At 53.4% G+C, this 20,022-nt stretch overlaps 1 protein-coding gene across 8 annotated transcripts in view; it reads right to left on the bottom strand.

Annotated features, from left to right (window-relative positions):
• Positions 1-19,790, bottom strand: part of CADPS (calcium dependent secretion activator) — a 220,094-nt gene extending 200,304 nt beyond the window's left edge. For all 8 annotated transcript variants that reach the window (XM_075432502.1, XM_075432506.1, XM_075432503.1 and 5 more), the window contains exon 1: positions 19,317-19,790. In XM_075432502.1, the coding sequence (XP_075288617.1) occupies positions 19,317-19,706 (390 nt within the window). In that variant the 5' untranslated portion in view covers positions 19,707-19,790. The remainder of the gene's footprint in view (positions 1-19,316) is intronic.
• Positions 19,791-20,022: the final 232 nt, after the last annotated feature.

Genomic DNA, 20,022 nt, shown 5'->3' with positions numbered 1-20,022 from the left:
CGTCACCTACCCCGCATCGAGCACCCCCGCGCAGCTGCTGGCATCTCCCTGGGCACGGCAGGGGAAACAAAGGCCTCCCTTCCCCTCGCCTTGGTCTTTCTGTGCCTTAAATCAGAGGATGGCTACAAGCCAAGCGGAGCGCTCAGGCCACCGATAGCATCAGTGGTGGAAAAGTACCACCGATGCAGGACAGTGCCTGGGAAGTTATCGGCAAGATACCACATAGCATCAAACACTTTTCCACTGAAGCTCCAGGCAACTGGTTTCAGCACCCTTCTGATCTGCAAATCTCTGAATAATCCCAGGGACCAAAGCCCCAGGGACAGCTGGGGCTCCTTGCACACAGTTTCAGCCTTATGATGCTTGGCTTTAAACAGGTTTGGAGAGAAAAGATTTGCATCTCATTTTGAGGTCCAGCAAAAAAGGACATCAAGTGCCCAAACCTTCAGTGTTTATCCACCCCAAAACAGAGAGGTACTGTGAATCCATTTCTAAAAAGCTTAGGAAAACCCACCTAACATAGTTTTTTCAATATAAACTTCGTAATAGTCCTCTAAGCCTGCTGCTTGAAGGAGATTTTAATAAGATCGCTGGTGCTCTCTAAGAAAGGTGGGAGCCATGGGTGAGGAGCACGTCCCTCCACATCAGCATCACGGCACCAAGAACATCGGGTACAAGGCACCGCAGTCCAGTGCCTGGTCCAGGGATTCGGGTGGGTTCCCACTCAGCACCCACCACACCCTTGGGTAGCACCATCCCATCCCTGGGATGCACTGATCCCTCGCTCCGCCTTATTCCCAGCTGCTGGGGAAAGCGTCCTGGCACAGACCGTCTCTCTGCAGGCAGGTGACGCAGAAGCAAACGGCATTTCTCCTCCAACAAGAGCACTTTCCTCCCACCTCTCCTCGGCTTCCCTCTTCCCTTTCTCTCCCCTTTTGCCGCGGGAGGCTTCCAGCGAGGACTGGTGATGCTCCTCCGCAGGGCTGCTGCCAACACGTGGAAAACCAGCCCGTGTGACGCCAATGCATTCAAACCCACGCGTGTACTCCTGGCAAACAGCTGACGAGTTGGGCTGGAAACACGTCTGGGTATGAGAAACAAAACTCCTTCCCGCTGTGAAGTTTCAAAACAATTCAGCAGGCTTTTTCATACCGGGAAAGAGCCGGGGCTACGCACGCAGCGAGGAGCCAACGCACAGCTCCAGAGGTGGAAAGCTGTCTTCTCCAGCAATGCAAGCGACTGCCTCCTTCGTGACAGCCCTGGGATGAGGGGAGGAACTCGCCCAGAGAGGGTTTCACGAGGACACCGCGCTCTCCCGGGTGTGGGTGCCAAGGCACAGTAATGACAGCGGGCAGCAAAGAAGCCAAAAGCCATCAGGCATCCCCAGGCCAGAGCGAGCACCAGAATGTCTAAGTCATTCTCTCTGGCCAGCCCAAACTCTCACAGCACAGTTGATGGTTCTTTGAGAGACAGACCTGAATTTGGAGGCAACACTAGTTTCTGCATATCAACTCTCTGACCAAGCTGGGTAAGGAAAGTGAGACTGCTGCAGGGTGTGCTGCAAGCGGTTTAGGACAGAAGCCCTGCTGGGAGACGGCAGTTTAGCAGCCAGACTTTCCAGAAACCAAAGCTACAGAGACCTCAAGATCAAAGCCATGATTCCCACCAGCCAATGCCATACCCTGCCCAGCGCTGGAGAGCAGCAGGGTCTCCCCTGCCACCTTCTCCTGACAGCAAACCCGAGGAGAGCGCAGTTGGGAGAACATCAAGGATGCAACCAGAGCATTGAGGTTTTGGACACAGTGGGTTTAAGGCCGGCACCCTGACGAGCCTTCCATCACGCTCCCTGGACACATGGGACACAGCACTCACACCAGTTTGCTATCGCCATAGACGCTGTTTCACTCATTTGAGCTACAGCAACCGCTCCCAGGCTTTCTGGTGGCAGAGGCCAGCGCCCCGCACACCAACCAGGGAGGGGATAATGCACCTTCAAAATAATATTCCTCAGCAAATTAATCTCATCAGCTCTGGGGAATCCCAGCCAGGTTCTGAAGTCGCAGCAGCTGAGGACAGACAGTGCCACAGAGCTGCTGCCACTCAGACGACGGAGTCCTCGGAAAGCAGAGCACTTACTTTTGATTTCTTCTCTTCCCAAAACGCCATTGTCAATCCCAATACACTAGGCTAAGAAAGTCTTGTTTTCCCTGCAATATTCCATCAGCAGCCACCTTTGCATTCCTGCTCCGTGTAGCGTTTACACAGTAAACCAGATCTGGGCCCCAGTGAAAATGCTGCGATTTTTCGCCACTCACGAGCCACCACTTTACCTCACCTCAATGTCCCAGCTCGTATGCAAAAGTAGCGCCTGTTTTCACAACGCAATTAACTGCAGCAGCAGGTAACAGCCAACACACAACTCTTGCCAACACAAATGTGCTGGTTTCATCTTGGGACCTACTCCTCTGCTGCTAGAGCTCGATATTGCTCCACCAGCAGCCATGAGATGGGCAAAAAGAAATCACAGATGAGTGAAAACTGACAGCAACAAACCAGAACACCCTGGTCCTGCTGCAATAGTTGATAGATCATATTTAGGTACCAAATCAGCTCTAAAGGAGAGCTTAAAGGAAGCCAGCAGGATATGGAATAAAATTTGGCAGCTGCAATTCTGGTGCCAGAAAAGCAGCGGGGCAGGGACACGGCTGGACGGCGCTGAGGGCAGAGGCAGCTCTGAGGCACTCGGGTCATCCCATACTGCTTTACTACTACACCGAGCAAGCAGCTCTCCCCCACCTCTCTCCTTGTGCAGGTGATGTTAGGAAGGGAAGAAATCGGGAATCATTACTGTGCCACAACCCTGAAATACTTTCCCCGTGCCAGCAAGAAACTGCTCCCATCACAAAAAGTCTAATTTCAGCGTGTGTGTGCATGAATGCACAAGGTAGGAACTAAAAATAGAGGTACCCTATTTCCATGCATTGAGTCAGCAGGTACAGAAACAGCGTAAACAGTGATTCAGCAGCAGCCCGCGTGATGCAGAAGGTTGTCCCCTTGCCTCTGCCTCCCCGTTTCCACCCCTTCCCACCTCGGCTCGGACCCCAGCTCCCCAGAGCGATGCCCAGGTCTGCCTTACAAAAACAGCCCCTACCCTGCGGGGCTGGGGAGATCTGCCAGCCGCGGGCACTCGCCAGCTGCTCGGCTCCCTCGGGAAAGGGGTGACGTGGGGTGCCTGCGAATGCCCTTCAGGCAAGGTCCAGCTCCCAGCAACACGGACATTTATAGAGCTTCTCTGTCTACGGCAGTTCTTCTTGTGCAAAGTCTACACGCAACCATAATTAAGTGTTTTGCCATGAAAATAGCTGCACAATTCACATTTTTACTGATTTTTCATTGAGCTTAGGAGCCTTGTATCTACAAATCTTAGTCATCCGAGCTGGGTACAAAGAGAGGCACAATGCACAACCACAGCGTATGGTCGCCTTCTCTGGTGCAAAGTAGTGCTGTGACTCCATGAACACCCCTGATAAATCACACTAGACGACACCAAGGACATTTTTCAAGTCCTGTGAGATTTGCTACATAAACAGCTATGACCTCGTATGCATGGCTTCAACAGGGCCAAGCTGTTTTTCGCTGGTTCTCACGCCCAATTTTTTCAGTAATGTTTGCTGGGAAGCCAGAAGGAGAAGCACATATATGAAGAGGAGAAAGACTGGAAAGTAGACACATCATCTTTCATTTACCTTACATTTTGTAAAACTGTAACTTACCTCTTCAAGCAGAGGGCAAGAAGAGCCTTTAAGAGCCTTCCCACCACCTGAGCTCTTTCATCCACCCTTTCAAAGCCAGCAAAGGGAAGCAAAGCTCCCAAGCACCGACCTGCTCCGCACCAAGTGCCTGCGTGAGCAACTCCTCCCTCCAGCCCTCAAAGTCCTGGGCCCAACATGCTGCTTTCTGCTCTAGCAAGCTGTGCTCTCGGCTCCCGGCACCATCTCTCCCGAAGGTACCAGTGTCGTGGGAAAGCCCCCATCCCTGCTGTTTAGTGATGCTGATGCTCAAAAGCACCAAGGCTCAACCTAGACAAACCCTGCCAGATGGGGTGCCCAAACCAGCATGCACCCCCACACCACCAGCCTCAAAAACCTTCTGGGGTTTGTTGTTGTTGTTGTTTTTCTGGTCAAAATGCACGGAGCCAGCAGCATCAGCAGGCAGATGGGAACACTGGGAGCACAGGACGTCCTCTGCACCCACCCCACGGCCCCAGCCTGCGCACCCCGGGCACCAGCCACGGCACCCCCAGCAGCTGGGGCTCCCCAGGGCGATGCAGGCAGGGCGGAGGGGAGACCGTGCCCCACGCGTCCCCCAGACGGGATGCAGGGATGCGAACCCAGAAGCCCAGCCTGTGCCGGGCACGCTGCAGCCCGGCTCACGCACCACTCACCTGCTAATGCCCCATGCGAAAATGAATAAATAATAATTGAGCTATTAAAATCAGGGGAGCCATCATCACAGCTGCAAGTTTCAGCGTTGTTTTTGTATCATTTGAGGGATGATAGTCCTCTGAGTGAGCAAGTACTGCGTGTAGCCAGCAAGCCTTCCAACGCATGACAAAAACACCACTGAAGGGTTTTCCTTCACAACTTTGACTTACCCCCACGCCATTCCTAGCCAGCATAACTGACCAAGAACAATTTAAGCGTACAAGGACTTCAACTTAGCCTCAGAATAGATTAAAGTCCTTTCTACTCTCACCTTGACACACTCTGAAGCCTAGATGATTTGCATTTTGATGTCTAATTGAAATGAGGGTTGCTGCCTGACAGGCCTTAATCTTCTCAAAAACCTGGTTGTGCATCCCTCCCCAAAGTAAATATTTATCACAAGTTTCACCTTGAATGTAGGTCACAGCATTGCAAAGCAAGTAATCAGAGCTGTAAAAAAAAAAAAAGATTCTGTCTAGGTAAAATATAAATAAATTCAAAAGGCACATCTGTTCTGCTGAGCCACAGCGAGGAAAGTTTATTACCATTAGCATGAGGGTTATACAGCAAATGAAACAATTGGCTAAAGAAATAAAGAAAGAAAAACTTATAGTGTCATCTCTCATCATTAAATTTTCATGGCAAACACACTGCAATTTGCTTAGCCTGAATCTATACGCAATGTAAAGAGACCATCTGACATCACCGAGGCATAACACCGCAAGACAAATGGAGACGGTTTGCCACACTACTGAAGCAGCTGTGACTCCCTCCCAGACCTGCAGCAATCAAAGGAAAGGGCACAGAAACAGCAAGCCATCTGCTGCTTGCCGGCCACTGATTTCTGTGCGTTCAGCTGACAGGAAAGAATCAGGGGATCTTACTCTTCTCCTGCTCCTACGGGCTTAAATGGGGAGCAGCTGAGCTGTTCTGCCAGCCCAAATGCCCGTCTCTTGCTAGTCCCATTTTCAGCCATCACCACAGGACAAACATCTGGAGGCTGCGGTTTGCACCGAGAGTGCCCAAAGCAAGGGCAGCCGGAGCACACGTGTCTGCACCCGGAGAGCACCTGTCTGGGGCAGAGCCTCGCCTTGCAGGCTCCCAGCAAAGCAACACCAGGCTCCGCGCTCCAGGCTCCTTCCTTTCACACAGCAGCTGGGTTTTGAGAGCATTAAAAGCGAAAAGTGGAGCAACAAGGCTGACGATTTTCCTGTCTTGCTCCTGCAGTACAGAATCACAGAATGGTCGGGGTTGGAAGGGACCTCTGTGGGTCGTCATCTAGTCCAACCCCCCTGCCGAAGCAGGGTCACCTACAGCAGGCTGCACAGGACCTTGTCCAGGCGGGTCTTGAATATCTCCAGAGAAGGAGACTCCACAACCTCCCTGGGCAGCCTGTTCCAGTGCTCCATCACCCTCAGAGGGAAGAAGTTCTTCCTCATGTTCAGATGGAACTTCCTGTGCCTCAGTTTGTGCCCATTGCCCCTTGTCCTGTCGCTGGGCACCACTGAAAAGAGTCTGGCCCCATCCTCCTGACACCCACCCTTGAGATATTTATAAACATTTATTAGGTCCCCTCTCAGCCTTCCCTTCTTCAGGCTGAACAAGCCCAGCTCCCTCAGCCTCTCCTTGTAGGAGAGATGCTCCAGTCCCCTCATCATCCTCGTAGCCCTCCACTGGACAGTCTCCAGCAGCTCCTCATCTTACAGTGCGGTTCTCCCCGCTGCTCCCTCCTGAGGGATGGCAGCACCCGTGACGAGCTCAGGAGACGACAGAGGAGTGAGCTGCGGGCAAGCCATGGAGATCCCTGCGCACGGGAACGCCGGGCAGCCTGCTGCCCACCTTCCCAACGCAGAGAGGGTGAAAGGGTGCACAGCTACTGTGCGCAGAGCTGTTCAGAGCTATACGAAGCCCCACGTGTGTAAACCAAACATCGTCTCCTTTTATCACCAAGCGCGTACAACTTGTAAGCATGAATTATGCAAGGCTATTAACTATCTTATTGTGAGGGGGAGCAGCTGCAGAGGCGGCTCGGAGGACACAGCCAGCGGCAGCAGGGGCAATCCGTGGATGCTCCGCGTCTGCGTGCATCCGAGCTACGGAACGGCCGCTCTTACCGGCTCCAGCCCTCGTGCTCCTGGGGACCCTGCGCTAAGCAATTAACGGCATCTCATAAGCTCTCACCATTTTCCAGCGCTCTATGGAGGAAAGAGAAATATTTTCATCACCTTTTTATTGATGGCAGCTTGAGAAAGATCTGGAGAATCATGCAAGCTCATGAAGGAGCGAGCAGGGAGCTGAACGGGTAACATGGCCCAAACCCAAGCCCCCAGCCAGTGCCCATACCGCCAGGTCAGCCGGGCTGACACCACGCCTGGCAGATGTGCGAAGGTTGCGGGGGGCAGGCTCTGGCCATACATTACCTGTACAGTGAGAAAGCTTTTGATATGATTTTACTTAAAATATTAACCTGTCCGGTCAATACGAATGCTGTTAGCATTGAGTGGCGGGGCCATACACAGCGAGGAAGCGTTCTGGAACACAACTGGAGCCGGAAGAGGAGGCACAGATTGGTATTAAGACCAGTTTCATTTACTGTATATATCATGGACTTGGAAGAACAAACATTAAGCACCGTGATTACATTCACTGATGATTCAGAGTTGTGTGGGCTCCTCAATACACAAGAGGAGGGCAATAAAGTCCCGGACAACTGTGAGCAAGCAAGCACCTCGAGGGATAATTAAATTAATTCGAGCTATGGAAATGCCACACAACAAGGCTAAAACATAAAGCAAATAACATCGAAAAGGACTTTGCACTTAGAGACTACACGAGACAAACCCAGGCTACTGCTTGCTCTCTGTCAATGACACAGGGTGCCAGGTGCTGCACAAGCACAAACATTGCAGCGGCCATCAGAGAGAGCAGATAGGTGAAAACAGGTACAGGATACACACAAAGCATTAAAAATTATTAAAAATGCAATCCCAGTGATACCAGTTGTAAGTGCCTCCAGCCCAACACAATGTGGCTTTAGAGGGCTGTGCTGCACGGGGACAGCTGGCGATACAAAACAGATCCACGCAGGGGACCTCAGGCCACAGCGCCTGCCTCCTGCCTCGCTTACCAACTCCCAGTGCCTATTACCAGCTCCTTTCCAGACTCTTAACCATTGCTCTCCATTCCCAGATTGTGTACCTGCCCCTAATTGCCTGGGCAGCCTCGCCACGCTAACCAGGCCTGCCTGGCGCAAGAAGCTGCCTTAGGAGACACCGAGGTGCCTTGCTGGAGCCACCCTGCCGAGCAGCAGGACTGCTGGCAGGGCATCGCAGCGGGCGCAGAGCCCTTTCCAGGAGATGGGCCCTGGCAGCACGTCGGAGAGAGACCGGGGAACACAGAGTATCTGGAGCAGCAACACGGGAAAGGACATGGGAGAACAAGTAAGAAGTGGCAGAGCTGCCCAAGGCCCTGAAGGCAAGGAGAAGATGCTAAATTTGATGAGGTTAAGAAAGGGAGCCAAAGGAGGAATAAATAGAGCTAATGAGAAAACAAGGCATGAGCATTCAAAACCCTTTAACACACTGCTAAACAGCAATAAAAAGGCAATTAGAGTTCCGAGACGCATGGAGGGTAATTGCACGCACTATAAATAGGTGGTAGGAAGACCGTCCCACTCAGCAGGATCTGCTTCACTTTTGGGGTGACTGCTGCGTGGACAGGAATATTCTGGTGTGAGACCGAAGCTGAGAGAAGAGAGTTTACAGAGAGATGAGGTTACAGGAAGAATTCCCATCACACACACCATTCTGCATGAAATATGCACCACGCAGGAGCATCGCAATGGAGACTTGCGAGGTGTGAGCCTGAGGAACTCCAAACAAAAGTTCATCAGCAGAGATGTGAAATAGCCTTAGAAAGAAACACCCGTTTTATGCCAGCCAGCAACGCCTATGGACCTGGAGTCCGGGCAGTGCAGCGGCTGCCACTGCTGATGGAGAGACTCCCGGCCCATGCTGCTCTCCAGCGCTCACAACCCTCGCATGACCAGGTGCACACATGCCCCTGTAACAGCATTAAACAGCAAGCAAAAAGCAAAAAGAGAGGTTCAAAAGTGGAATTCAAGCGCCAAACCCACTGGAGCACGCTCCTAAGGCTGTCACCAGCGCGCTCTGTTTCCTACCTGTGCCTCAGGTGTGCTCGCCCTGCTCTCCAGCGAGCAGCATGACTGCTCTGCAGCCACGTAACCCTCTTCCCCGGGCTGGTGCAACCCCTCAGGGGATGCCCGTGTCTTGTTGGCTGTTTAAAGAACAAGCTCTCTGATGCCATTCCCTGCCTAGCCCTCCCTCCCTACGCCAGCTGGGCTGGAGCAAACGCATCGACTGCCCCGAGGTGCTCTCCCTGCCAGGCACATGGCTCCAGCAATGGGGGAATCTGCCATGAGAGGTACTGAGGAAGAAGGAGCCCTCAGAGCAGATAAAACCCATGAGACCCCAGCTGAAGTTAGGGGCAGGGTCTTCACAGCATCGCGACCAACATCTTTAAGAGCAGGAGGCACCGCTGAAGCCCAGGCAATGTGTCAACGAGCAGAAATCGTACTGGCCAACGTAAACCACCACTGCATCATCAGCTCAAGTTTTTTGAGGACATCAGTTCTCTCTTGAGACAGCTAGAAGCTGGAAAAGTACTCTTCCCCACCATTTCTGCAGGGTGCTGGGCCATGCCTGCTGCAAAGCAAATGGGAGATGAAAAAGGAAAATGCAGCCGCAACTCAGAGCTGTGATCAATCCCTCCCCCCTGCCCTGACTCCTTCACAGGAGAGGGAGAAAAGGGAAGAAAGAAAAGAAAAGAAAGGGAAGGAGCAAAGCTTTGAATTCCCAGCTCCAAACTCCCCTGGTCAGGCCTGGTGCCCTTCCCAGCTCCCCGCTCCTTCCCACCGCAGAGCGTCGGCATCGATTCACGCTCGGCAGCCGCTCTGCCCTCGCGAATGACTGAGCACACACAAAGTCTCCGCAGTCCTAACTCCGGCTAGCTCTTGGCTATGCACCAAAAAGCAGCCCCATGCAGCTCAGGCAGCTGCACGTCCCCAGATAACAGCAGATGGCTTCTGCCTAGAGGTCTTGCTGGCAGAGGGTGGTCTGCGGTGCCGGGGGTTGGAGGCTCAGCGCTGGTTTTTGCAGCACGCACCGCTGGCCGGTCACGCAGCCTCGCCCGTGGCTGAAGAAGCGCTGGCTGTGCCCTTCCTTCATCCTTGCATTGTCACCATGCAGGTAGCAAAGCAGCTGGCTCCTGCTGCGTCACCCCATTAGCTTCCTTCCGAGGCAGCGATGAGTCTGTCGCCTCTGGTTGCGAGCAGGGTGGGAGCAGCCTGTGAGGAGGGAGGGGAAATCCAGGGCTGGGGGCAATAAAAGCAAACTCGGCGTGTGCAACATGCAAAGCGTTTGTGCCCTCCTGCTGAACCAGGAAAGGATATCTGCCTGCATCACCTCCCAGCTCCCCGAAACCCTCTGCCGCGGAGGCACGAGAGCAGCTGAGCCTTCCCATAGCGCACCAGGCAAAGCGAAATCCCCTTCTCGCAAAAGCTAGCCCCTGTCAGCATCAGCAGCAGTCCCAACAGAACTTCTGAACAGCTTCACTTCATTGCTCCCAAATGATCTGGTATTTTTTTCTGCGTGACACAAAATGTCTGAACGCCCCTCTCCTCCCCAGCCCCCACGAGCAGCCCAGGGCATCCGAGCGGAGCACTGAACGGCACACGGGCTGCGCCTGGCCGGCTGCTCGCAGGGGAGCATCCCCCTTCCCGATGTACCTGCACCGGCCACACGCCAAGGTCGGCCACAGCGGGCCCAAAGTGCCTTTCCAGTATCCTGTTTTACTTGGCCAGCTGGCTGGATAGGGCTCCCCCAAATCTCTCCTTGGGATAAGAGTTTGTTTCCAAGCGAAGCACCAGTTGGAAATGAGATGGGTGGTAGAAAGGACAGTGAAATCATGTACAGAAAAATGCATTCTCTGTACAGGAGGGGAAAAAAAGAGTTTTTAATCCCAAATCTGCTTCCTTGTTGAACTAACATCACACCTCAGTCTAGTGAGCACGGTGCTCTATTTATGATCACCAATTGCTATCCCCTCCAACAGCCAAATATCAAACCCAAGTCCCTTTACCTCACTAGGGTGCCACCAGCCAGGCAGCTTGTCCCCTCCCGCTCCCAGAGTCCATACATCAGCCATGCCCTCCCCAGGCTCCGAAACAACCCTCAGGCACACACACACGCGTGCAAGCATCCCTCCTGAAAGCAGCAACCGCCACCCCTCTTCGAGCAGCTCCAGGGAAAGCGAGGGGCTGCTCCCCCGAGATGCGGAGGTGGAGAAGGCTGCGTGTTGGGGTGCAGGATTTTACCATGCTGTGCCAGCATGTTGGGGTGCTTAGGATGGTAATATCCTGCACCCCAACGCGCAGCTTTCTGTATCTTAGGGCATTGCCTGCTTAGCATCATCTGGACTGGTAACACGATAAATTCCCCAGGGAAGGGAGAATCATTTCCGATGGGAGTCAGTGTGCCCTGAGCACCTCATCGATTGCAAACACACATTGCAACTAATAAACACCAGCGGTTACAACAAACCTACAGGATCTGCAAACTCCCAGCACCATCCTCTCCAGCTCAGCGGGTGCTCGGGATGAAATTCAGATGCTGGAGCAGACACTGCTGATGCTCTTTACGACGCAACGTGTGAGACTTTCAATAAGCCATTTCTTAAGAAACAGCTTCTCCTGTCAGGAGCTCCTCAGGGTGTGAGCCTGGAAATTGGCCTTTCCTCCCAATTACTTTCCTCCCCTGTGACAGACAGGCAATTGGGAGCCAAACCACCTTCTCTGAGCCCTGCTCCAAGAGACCGAGCCGAGTCTGTGCACGCTGCTGTGCTGCGGCTGCTCTGGATTCAGGGCTTCTTTCTCCTGCAGAAGTACATTAGGCAATGACAACATCTGAAACAATTGCTTCTTTTCCACTGCCAAAAAGTTTATGGAGTTTATTTCCTCCCACAAGATCCTTCCCAAGGCTGAAGACAAACAGCAGGTGATGGGCTTGCAAGGACAGGGTCACTCTGCTCCACGCTTGTACAGGACCAGATCCAGTTCATACCTGGTTCTCGTCCGAAATCATCGAGTGTGGCTGTAAATTCTACCCAAGAAGGAAGCAGGAGGTGGAAACAGGGGGTCTACAAACAAAGCTATACTTGAAGCCTGTCTTGTCATACTCGGAAGACAAAGAGCACCCTGCCCTTGCATGAACATCACCCTAATTTAGCAGACGAGATCACAAAAGGTCACTGCTGGACCATAAGCGGGCAGCCCTGTTTGCCAGGGTATGTGTACCAAATGTGCTGTGACATCAGCCCAAAGTCCTACCAAAGTTGGTGGGTTTCCTTCAAGATCTCCACACAATATCTCCAGTCCCCAAATACAAACACCACAGCACCATCATTAAAAAAAAACAAACCAAAACACACCCACCCTCTGGGCTAGGGAAAACATGGCTAAATCTAGATTTCGTTAAGTTTCTTCATCAAACGCTGACATTTGGGTACGGGCAGATGCTCAGCGCTTGCGCAGTTGTAGTCACACGCCTGTCCCGAAGCACAAGGATCAAGTCATTGAATTGTATGGCTCAAGTTATTGAGTCGTTTGTTGGGGCAGTCTTCCAACCCCTCCAGGCTGGAGGTGATCTGTGCTAATGGCCCGTCACAAGCATCATTATATACACCTCATGCTGCTAAAAGTCCAAGCTCCCAACCTTGCTGGGAGATAGACAGACAGGTCTTGAACTATAACAACTACAAACACAGCATCGCTTACCCCAAGCTGAATAAATATTTGCATGACATTCTGACTCAGGTGTTTAAATTCTAGAAAATGTCTGACTTTATCAGCCTGAATCACAGACAAACAATACCAAATATTATCACTAAAAGCACCTTTTCAAACAACAACTTCACACATCCACATCAAACACTCAGCAACTGCACTTACGTTTGGTTTTAAGGATGATGCCCACCCAATCCAGGAGCAAACCCAGTCAAAGCACCCCAAGTATCCTGTACCCACAAACAACTTCTTCCAAAGCAAGCACCAGGTTAGGATGCTCCATGTATTTATTTTTCAGTACCTACAGGGTAACGAAACGGGAAAGCTCCCCAGGAACCTGCCACCTCTTGCATCTCCCATCTCCCGCCCTCATGAAGGCAGAGCTGGACCCTGCTGCTGGTCCTCAAAGCATGCCCCGTGGGAAGGGTGGCCCAATGCTGCCCCGCAGGGAGCTGGTGGTGCCACTCGATGTGTGGAGCAGCCCAGGCAAGGAGACGAGCTCTGCTTGTCCCCCCGTGCCTTCACCAGGCTGGGGAGCGAGGCATCACCTTCCCTTGCACCTCGTCCCGCTCTGTTTCCAGGAAGGCAAGACCTTTGAGGGCCACCCGTCCTCCTGGGTCAGAAACAGAGAGGACCCGCTCACCACCAGGGAAGGTTCCCTTCCTTGTCTGCTGTTCTAGGGGAACTCTACTTTTTAAATTACTCTTAAAGACACACTAAAATATGCGCAGTTCCTAGAGACCACACTGTGGGTGAAACCTGGCGCTGCTGAAGCTGCCAGCTGAATTTACATCGACACCAACCAAGCAACAGCTTTATTGATTATACTATACTGATCGGTATTAACATATTAATCAGGTTTACATCATTAAATAGAAATAGGATGTTTACCTTGTACCCCCCTGGACTAAAGCATTGGCAGCAGCTCTAAGGGGTTTGTATACACACGCTGCCAGTAGCACTGTTGTGATGGCTGGGTTCCTACTGCTAAACCACACCACCAAATTAAATACTTTTCCAGCTAACAAAAAATTACATAGGGAAATGACTTGCTGACCGCTTCCCGCGTAGGGGAACGAAGAACAAGTGACTCATCGTTCAGCAGAAGGAATTACAAGTTGTGCAAAAGGCAAAGTGCTTCGGGGAGAGCGTCTAGACTACGCAAAGCAAGGCCATAAATAATACCTTTTGAAAACAACGGGCTTGAGCAGGGACTGGAGCTGCGTGATCTGATGAGTCTTATCCACTCTTGGTTCACAACATCTCTGGCCCGAGAGGTGCCACCCACAATAACTGAATTGCCAGGCTATGGATCAGGAACTGCGAAGTTTTACAACAGCCAAAGACCAAGCTCAAGGCGTATTTAATTACCTGCTTCCCAATCCAATAAGCTGCAAGTATATAAATAGCCAAAGTATGACATATATTTAATATCTGCTAGAATTAAATTAAGATAAGGCACTGGCAAAATAAATGACAAGTGGTTTAACTGAAAATAACCATTTTCTGCAGATTCCAGACGATTTGAGCACAGCGATTCTGCACTCCACACTGCTAAGGAACGCTGCATCCCAGGCGTGCCAGACCTTCTTCCCCAGCAGCAGTGAAATGAGAGCAGGCTCGTCTTTGCTTCGGGCTGAGCACAGATCTGACCCCGGGACAGCCGAGAGCCCAGCCCCACACACAGCTCCCATCTGATGGTGGCAGTGGCCAATGCCCACGCCGAGCCGGCTGAGCCGTGAAGGCAGCCCCCAACTACTCTTCCAGGTTTTCACGGGCATAGTGCTGGTAAAACCTTGCAAGTTTTGCTGTAACTACAGAGCTGTGCACGGGGGAGACCTGCCTGGACCCTGCATGTCCCTCATAAACGGCATTAGAGAGCAACCAAGGAACAGACAGAAAACAAGGAGAGCATCATCTTCGCCTCTCCTCTCCTGCAGAGCCGAGAAAATCACACCTTCAAGGGTTTACTGGGGCCAGCAGGGCAAAACCTGACCATAAATTCACAGTTCCTCCAGCAGAAAGCTGCTAAAACAAGTCCCAACATCACCTGGGACATGGTCTGTCCCAAGAGAACAATGTGTTGGTGGTTTTAAGAGACAACTTGTGTAAATATGGTGCGAGAGTAACAACCCAACCCATGACAGGGAAGAAGCATGTGATTATTTGGAAGGCTGCATTAGCTTTACTATGTTCCTAACTGTTGTAGCATCTGCAGGCATGCCAAAATGGCAGAATTTTGATATTTTAAGATGCTCCCTAACCAATTTAGCAGAGTTTCTGATCCCCCACACCTGTTCTGCATTAAGCACCACACTTAAATCAATCACCATTCAGCAAAGCACAAGCTTAAGCCCTTTGCTGAATCTGACTGAGAATTTTGCTAATGCACCCAATGTCATCCCACAGGCTTACACAAGGACCCAAATCACAAGCCACTTCTCCCAGGAGTAGCTCCGGTAATCTGCAACTAAGCTGGAACTTTTTTCATCCCACATTTATCCCGCTGGGAACTGATTTAATTCCCCTGCCACCTGCCTGCTCCCTGGTTCTGCAGGGAGCAAAAACAGTGACAGAAAACAGGCGATGGCAACCGCATCTGTAGTGATGCCTGACATAACCTGCACCCCAGATTTTATCTCCTAATGAGTTCTTCCTGCTGCCCCTTTCCCAATGAGTGTTTTCAAGGGGCTGGTGATAATCTGGAGGAGATGTCCCAGTTTACGCTACTTTGAATGAGCCAACCTCGATTCCTGGGCTGCGCCACGCCTCTTGGCTGCCGTGCTTTGGAAGTATTTAGCAAGAGGTATAACCCACATCCAAGGGTGCTTGGTCTGCATCACTACAGAGACATACACGTTGCCCGACTTCCCCGGGCTGCCGGCTGAGCTCTCCTCCCAAAGGCTTCAGAGAGCCGGGCTCAAGCGGGGAGAGGCACAGAGCGTGTATTGTCGTCTCTACTTCCAGCAAGTCAGCATGAGCTAGAGAAAAGACTAAATACATCCTGGGCAAGCAATTACCAAGCTAAGTGCCATCTGCAGTACTAAAACACATTGTTCTGAGAGCAACAGAGCTGGCAAAGCTGCTTTCCTCCTGAGCTGCATCGCCAGGCTGGAGCCTTCAGTGTCCAGCAAGGTGCGAGCTCTGACAGGAGCTTCTCCTCCCAGGCATTCACTAGGTCTTGTGCTCAGATCCCCCAGTGTCTAGCCAGGGCTGCCCACACACCACAACCTTCCTCCCACCTCGGGTAGGAGATAAGTACAGATCTCCCTCCTTTCACCAAGCTTTTAAGGGACGAGTATCTTGCAGACCACTGTCTGCCTGTCAAATGTGCCTGGAATTCAGTAGTGGCTTAAAACAGAAATCCAAGCAGCAAGTAAGACAGCACAGGCAGGTATCTAACAAGCCTCTTTTTTTCCTTAGGAAACAATGCTAGTGAGATGTAAATAAAAGAACTTACAGGCGGACATCACAGATACATAGTTACTCAAGTGAAGCCTTACCATGTAAACCTCAAGATACACCTGAAGCAGAGGTGTAGGCTTGAATGCACTGATCTAAAAACCAATTTTTACTCTGTTGCTGAAATTTCTGGGGTGTCAGGATCAGAAAAACACCAGCTCTGAGTGGCATTTGCTTGAATTCATCTTGAAATCTGAAACAGAGTTTGTTCTTGATGTAAACAAGCAAGGCTGTCATGCCCACGTGCAGTATATACCCAGCTACGCCATCCATTCACACACTGCCACTGCTCTCTTCGCTCTCATACACGTTTTGATTTATCAAACCAAATGTAATTATCTTCCTGTTGCAACAGTACCTTAAGTACACGCTTCCCTTTATTCCAAGGTGGTTCACAAGCGCTGTAAAACACCAGGCTGCATTTTCCAGCTCCTGAGCACTACACATAGGCGTGCTGCTACATCACCGTCACGCACGGCGCCGGTGCATCACACCGCCGTACCGCGCAGCCCCCGCGGCTCAGGGTACCGGCCAGCTCCCACACAGCAGTGCTGCAGGATCAGGGAGGGAGGATTACACACCGCGGGGATCTCCAGTCCGGGCAAGAACTTCAGTGCTGCGACTGCCACAAAATCAATTGCTTTCTTGTCTGAGAAAACTGCAAAGCAGAAGATGAAGCTGCAGAAGCAGCCCGGGCTCCAGGAGCTCAGCAGGGCAGCCCATCTCAAACCCTGCGGTCCTCTGGTGGAGATGAGCTGGCTCGTACCAGGTAACCCAGAGACGCTGGGTCGTGCCAGGCGGCTGCTGTGCAGGGTGACAGCCTCGCTACCTTGTCTGCAAAGCCATGGTCCATGGTCCCCCTGCTCGGGCTGTGCTCGGAGGTGGCAGCATCTCCCATGCTACAGGCGAAAGCTGTGGGCCAGGCGAAGCTAGACCTCCTCCTCTTCCTCCTATTGCTGGGCAGGACCTGCTGAGCGGAGCTGGGGACCGGCCACCAGCCCTCACCGCTGCACAGTTCTGCCAAAACACCTCTGCGGTGGCTGCTCAGCACCTCCCCGACGCAGGCATGGGGTCCGTCCTGCCTGTGGGTCCCGCACACCAGTGTGGGGACTGCAGGTGACAACACCTGGGGCTTTCTGCTTCCATTTCTCCCAGTATGAAACTCTTCCCTCACAAATGGCAGGCTGTGAGGTTGGAGGGGCAAATGGCACACGGAGGACGCAGTTTACCCCTCCTCTGCTGATGAGGAAACTGAGGCAACAGCTTCCATCAGAGCAGGACCAAAACTTGGTTTTCTCCCACCCTTCCCCTGAGGAGCAAAATGCATTTGCTCCATCCTGACGGGCCTTGGAGCATCGGGCATTTCCATCATTAGCAAAGGCCCATCAACACACAAAGTCTCCACAGAGACCCGTCAGCCTGGCAGAGCCACCGTGACAGAAGCTCAGTGCCCAAGAGGGAACGAGCCCCACACCTTTCACCCTCTGGTTCCCCTCGAGCCCAAGAAGGAAGAGTGGGCTTTCCCAGAGGAATGCGTGAGGAAAGCAGAGGGGCACATGGAGTCCCGCAACAAACCCTGGGCTCTGGCAGTCCTTTAACTGACTTTAACTGGAGCCCCGGCTAAGGAGAAAGGGCAAGGATTTACCTCCAGGAACCTGCATGACAACCGAATACAGGGATATACAGAAGACGAAAACCCAGAATGAATTCACCTTTAGAAGGGTGAATTTAATTTGACATGCGTTGTCAAGTTAAATTTAGCTTTCCCAATTCCAACTCACTGCTAAGTTTGAGGGGAGACAGTAAGCCCCCGAGACACACCTGTTCTAGCCTTTTGTATAAATAAGCCAGACGCATTTCCCTACATTCTTCATTTCACAGAGAATGGATTATTTCCTCCCAAGCTCCCGTGTAACTTCCACATTCCCTTGAGTATTGCTGCTAGTTTATAATTTTTCTCATTACTCGTCATTTCTTTGTTTTGTCTGTACCTTACTCCCCCTGTTTCTCTTTCCCTCCCCTCTTTCTGTCCCTTCACAGCGCAGCATTTTGATTTCAGGGACTGTGAATCGCCCTTCCTCCCAGCCACTCTTCTGCAGACCACCAAGATGCTGCCTGCTCCTTTGGAAAAACTCCTGCTCAATTTCAGTTCACTTTCATGTGAGGAACAGTTGCAGGGCTTGTTTATTTGTTTGTTTGTTTGTATTTCTGCAAAACTAGCACTTTCGTATATTTCATCATCTTTTTGTAACGCAAAGAAGTTGCACAGGAAACAAAAGCCAAGATGACTCTGAAAATCCACAATCTACTGAGATGGGTTGTAGGAAAAAAAAAAGAAAACAAGATATTCCAAAAATCTCCAAACCTAGCTATATTTTCAGCTACGCACTTTGCTCAGCAAACAAAAGCAGATCATTCAACCTTCCTGCAACACCAGATTGTCCTATATTGCCTTTAAACTACAGGCAGTACAGATACACTTTCCTACCTCCGTATGTTGCAATGACTAATAATAGTCCCGTGGTGTAGCGGAACTGAATGTCGTTTGCACCAATACACCCAGGAGCCTGCCTGACTTGTAAAGGTCACTGGTGAACACAGAACGGTATCAAGGCTAAAAACTGCAGCCTAAGAAACTCAACTGAAAACCGGGAAAAAATATCAGCCAGCCGTTCCAGGGAGCTACGTCCCACCACGGACCTAACTCCGGCTGCCACAGGGAAAAAAGTTGGCTGCGTTCGACCGCAAGGCGCCCGTGTCCGCATCCCGGAGAAACTGAATTTCTGCCCTGGGCCACAAGCTCACGCCTCGGCGGATGAGCTCCAGCACGGCTCCCCGGGATGGGGAGCCCAGGCTCCTGCCCAGCCGCTGCCCGGAGCAGGGCACGGCCCTGCCGCGCTCGGGGAGGAAGAGTCAGGATCGTGGCAGTGACTTCGTCGCGCAGCTCGGCTGCCACGTTTCGCCGGGAAGCCGGCACTGGGGAGCTCGCCGCACACAAACACTTGCAAGAAGTTGAAATGAGACTCGGTAACTCCCCACGCCGGTGCCGGCGCTCCCGCTTAGGCAAACTTTGCAGCAGCGAGCACGGAGTTGCAGAGTCTCTTCGCGGGAGGCCAGGGCGGGCGCCCGGAGAAGCGTCACCCGCTTCTCTCCTTCCAACAACCTTCGGGTGGCCAACACCCCGAACCCCCCGAACCCCCCGAAGCCCGGCGTTGCGTAACTCGGGGCCGTGCCGTACGCCCGCACGCCGGCTCGGTGCGGGAGGCCGTGGCGGGGAGCGGCACCGACGGGTGGCGAGGGGGCTGCCGCCAGCGAAGCCCACCCGTGCGGGCCCAAGGTGCCCCGCGACGCCATTGCCCTTGGGGTGCCCGGGCGGCGGGCAGGGCGCGAGCAGGAGGGCGTTTCGGGGCGCGGGCGGGCAGGGCTAAGGGCAGAGGGCGGGTGGGGAGCAGCCAGCGCGGTGGCGGGGCTGCGGGCAGGGCCGTGCGGGGCAGCCGGGGCGGCCGTACCTTCTGCTGCCGGCGGGCCATGTCGGTGGGCTGCTTGGCGTTGAAGGGGTAGGCGATGCAGCGCATGACGAAGACGTAGAGCTGCAGCTTCCTCTTCCTCTCCTCCTCCTCCCGCTGCAGCCGCTCCAGCTCGTCCTTCTCCTTCTCGCTGGCCACCGAGGGGCTGGGGCTGGCGGGCCGCGCCGCGCCGCCGCCCCGCCCGCCCGGCTGCAGCCCCCCGCCGCCGCCGCCCGCGCCGCCGCCGCCCGCACCGCCACCGCCGCCGCCGCCCGGGCCCTCGCCGGGTCGGCTGGGCGAGAGCCGCGCCGCGGCGGGCGCCAGCGGCTCCTTCCCGCTCTCCTCCTCCACCAGCTCCTCCGACTCCTCCTCGCTGGACGACGGGTCCAGCATCGCGGCGGCTGCGCTCGGCCGGGGCCGGGCGGGCTCTGGGCTGCGCGGCTCCGGCTCTGGCTCCGGCTCCGGCTCCGCTCGCCGCCGCGCCCGCGCGCGCCCCCGCGCCGCCCCGCCCTCGCCCTCGCCCCGCCCCGCCCCGTGCGCGCGGGCGCTGGCCGCGGTGCTGCACGGCGGGGGGAGAGGGAGGGAGGGGGGGAGCGCGAGCGAGCGGCCCCGCCGCGCATGCCCGCTGGGGGCCGGCGGGGCGCCGCCGCCGCCATGGCGGTCGCATCAGGAGGGCGACGAGGGGGGAATAGGGTCGGCGGCCGGGTGT

Source organism: Opisthocomus hoazin, chromosome 11, assembly GCF_030867145.1.
Source record: "Opisthocomus hoazin isolate bOpiHoa1 chromosome 11, bOpiHoa1.hap1, whole genome shotgun sequence".
Lineage (NCBI taxonomy): Eukaryota > Metazoa > Chordata > Aves > Opisthocomiformes > Opisthocomidae > Opisthocomus > Opisthocomus hoazin.
Note: the sequence above shows the minus strand (reverse complement) of the source record. Positions and strands in the feature narration are given on the sequence as shown.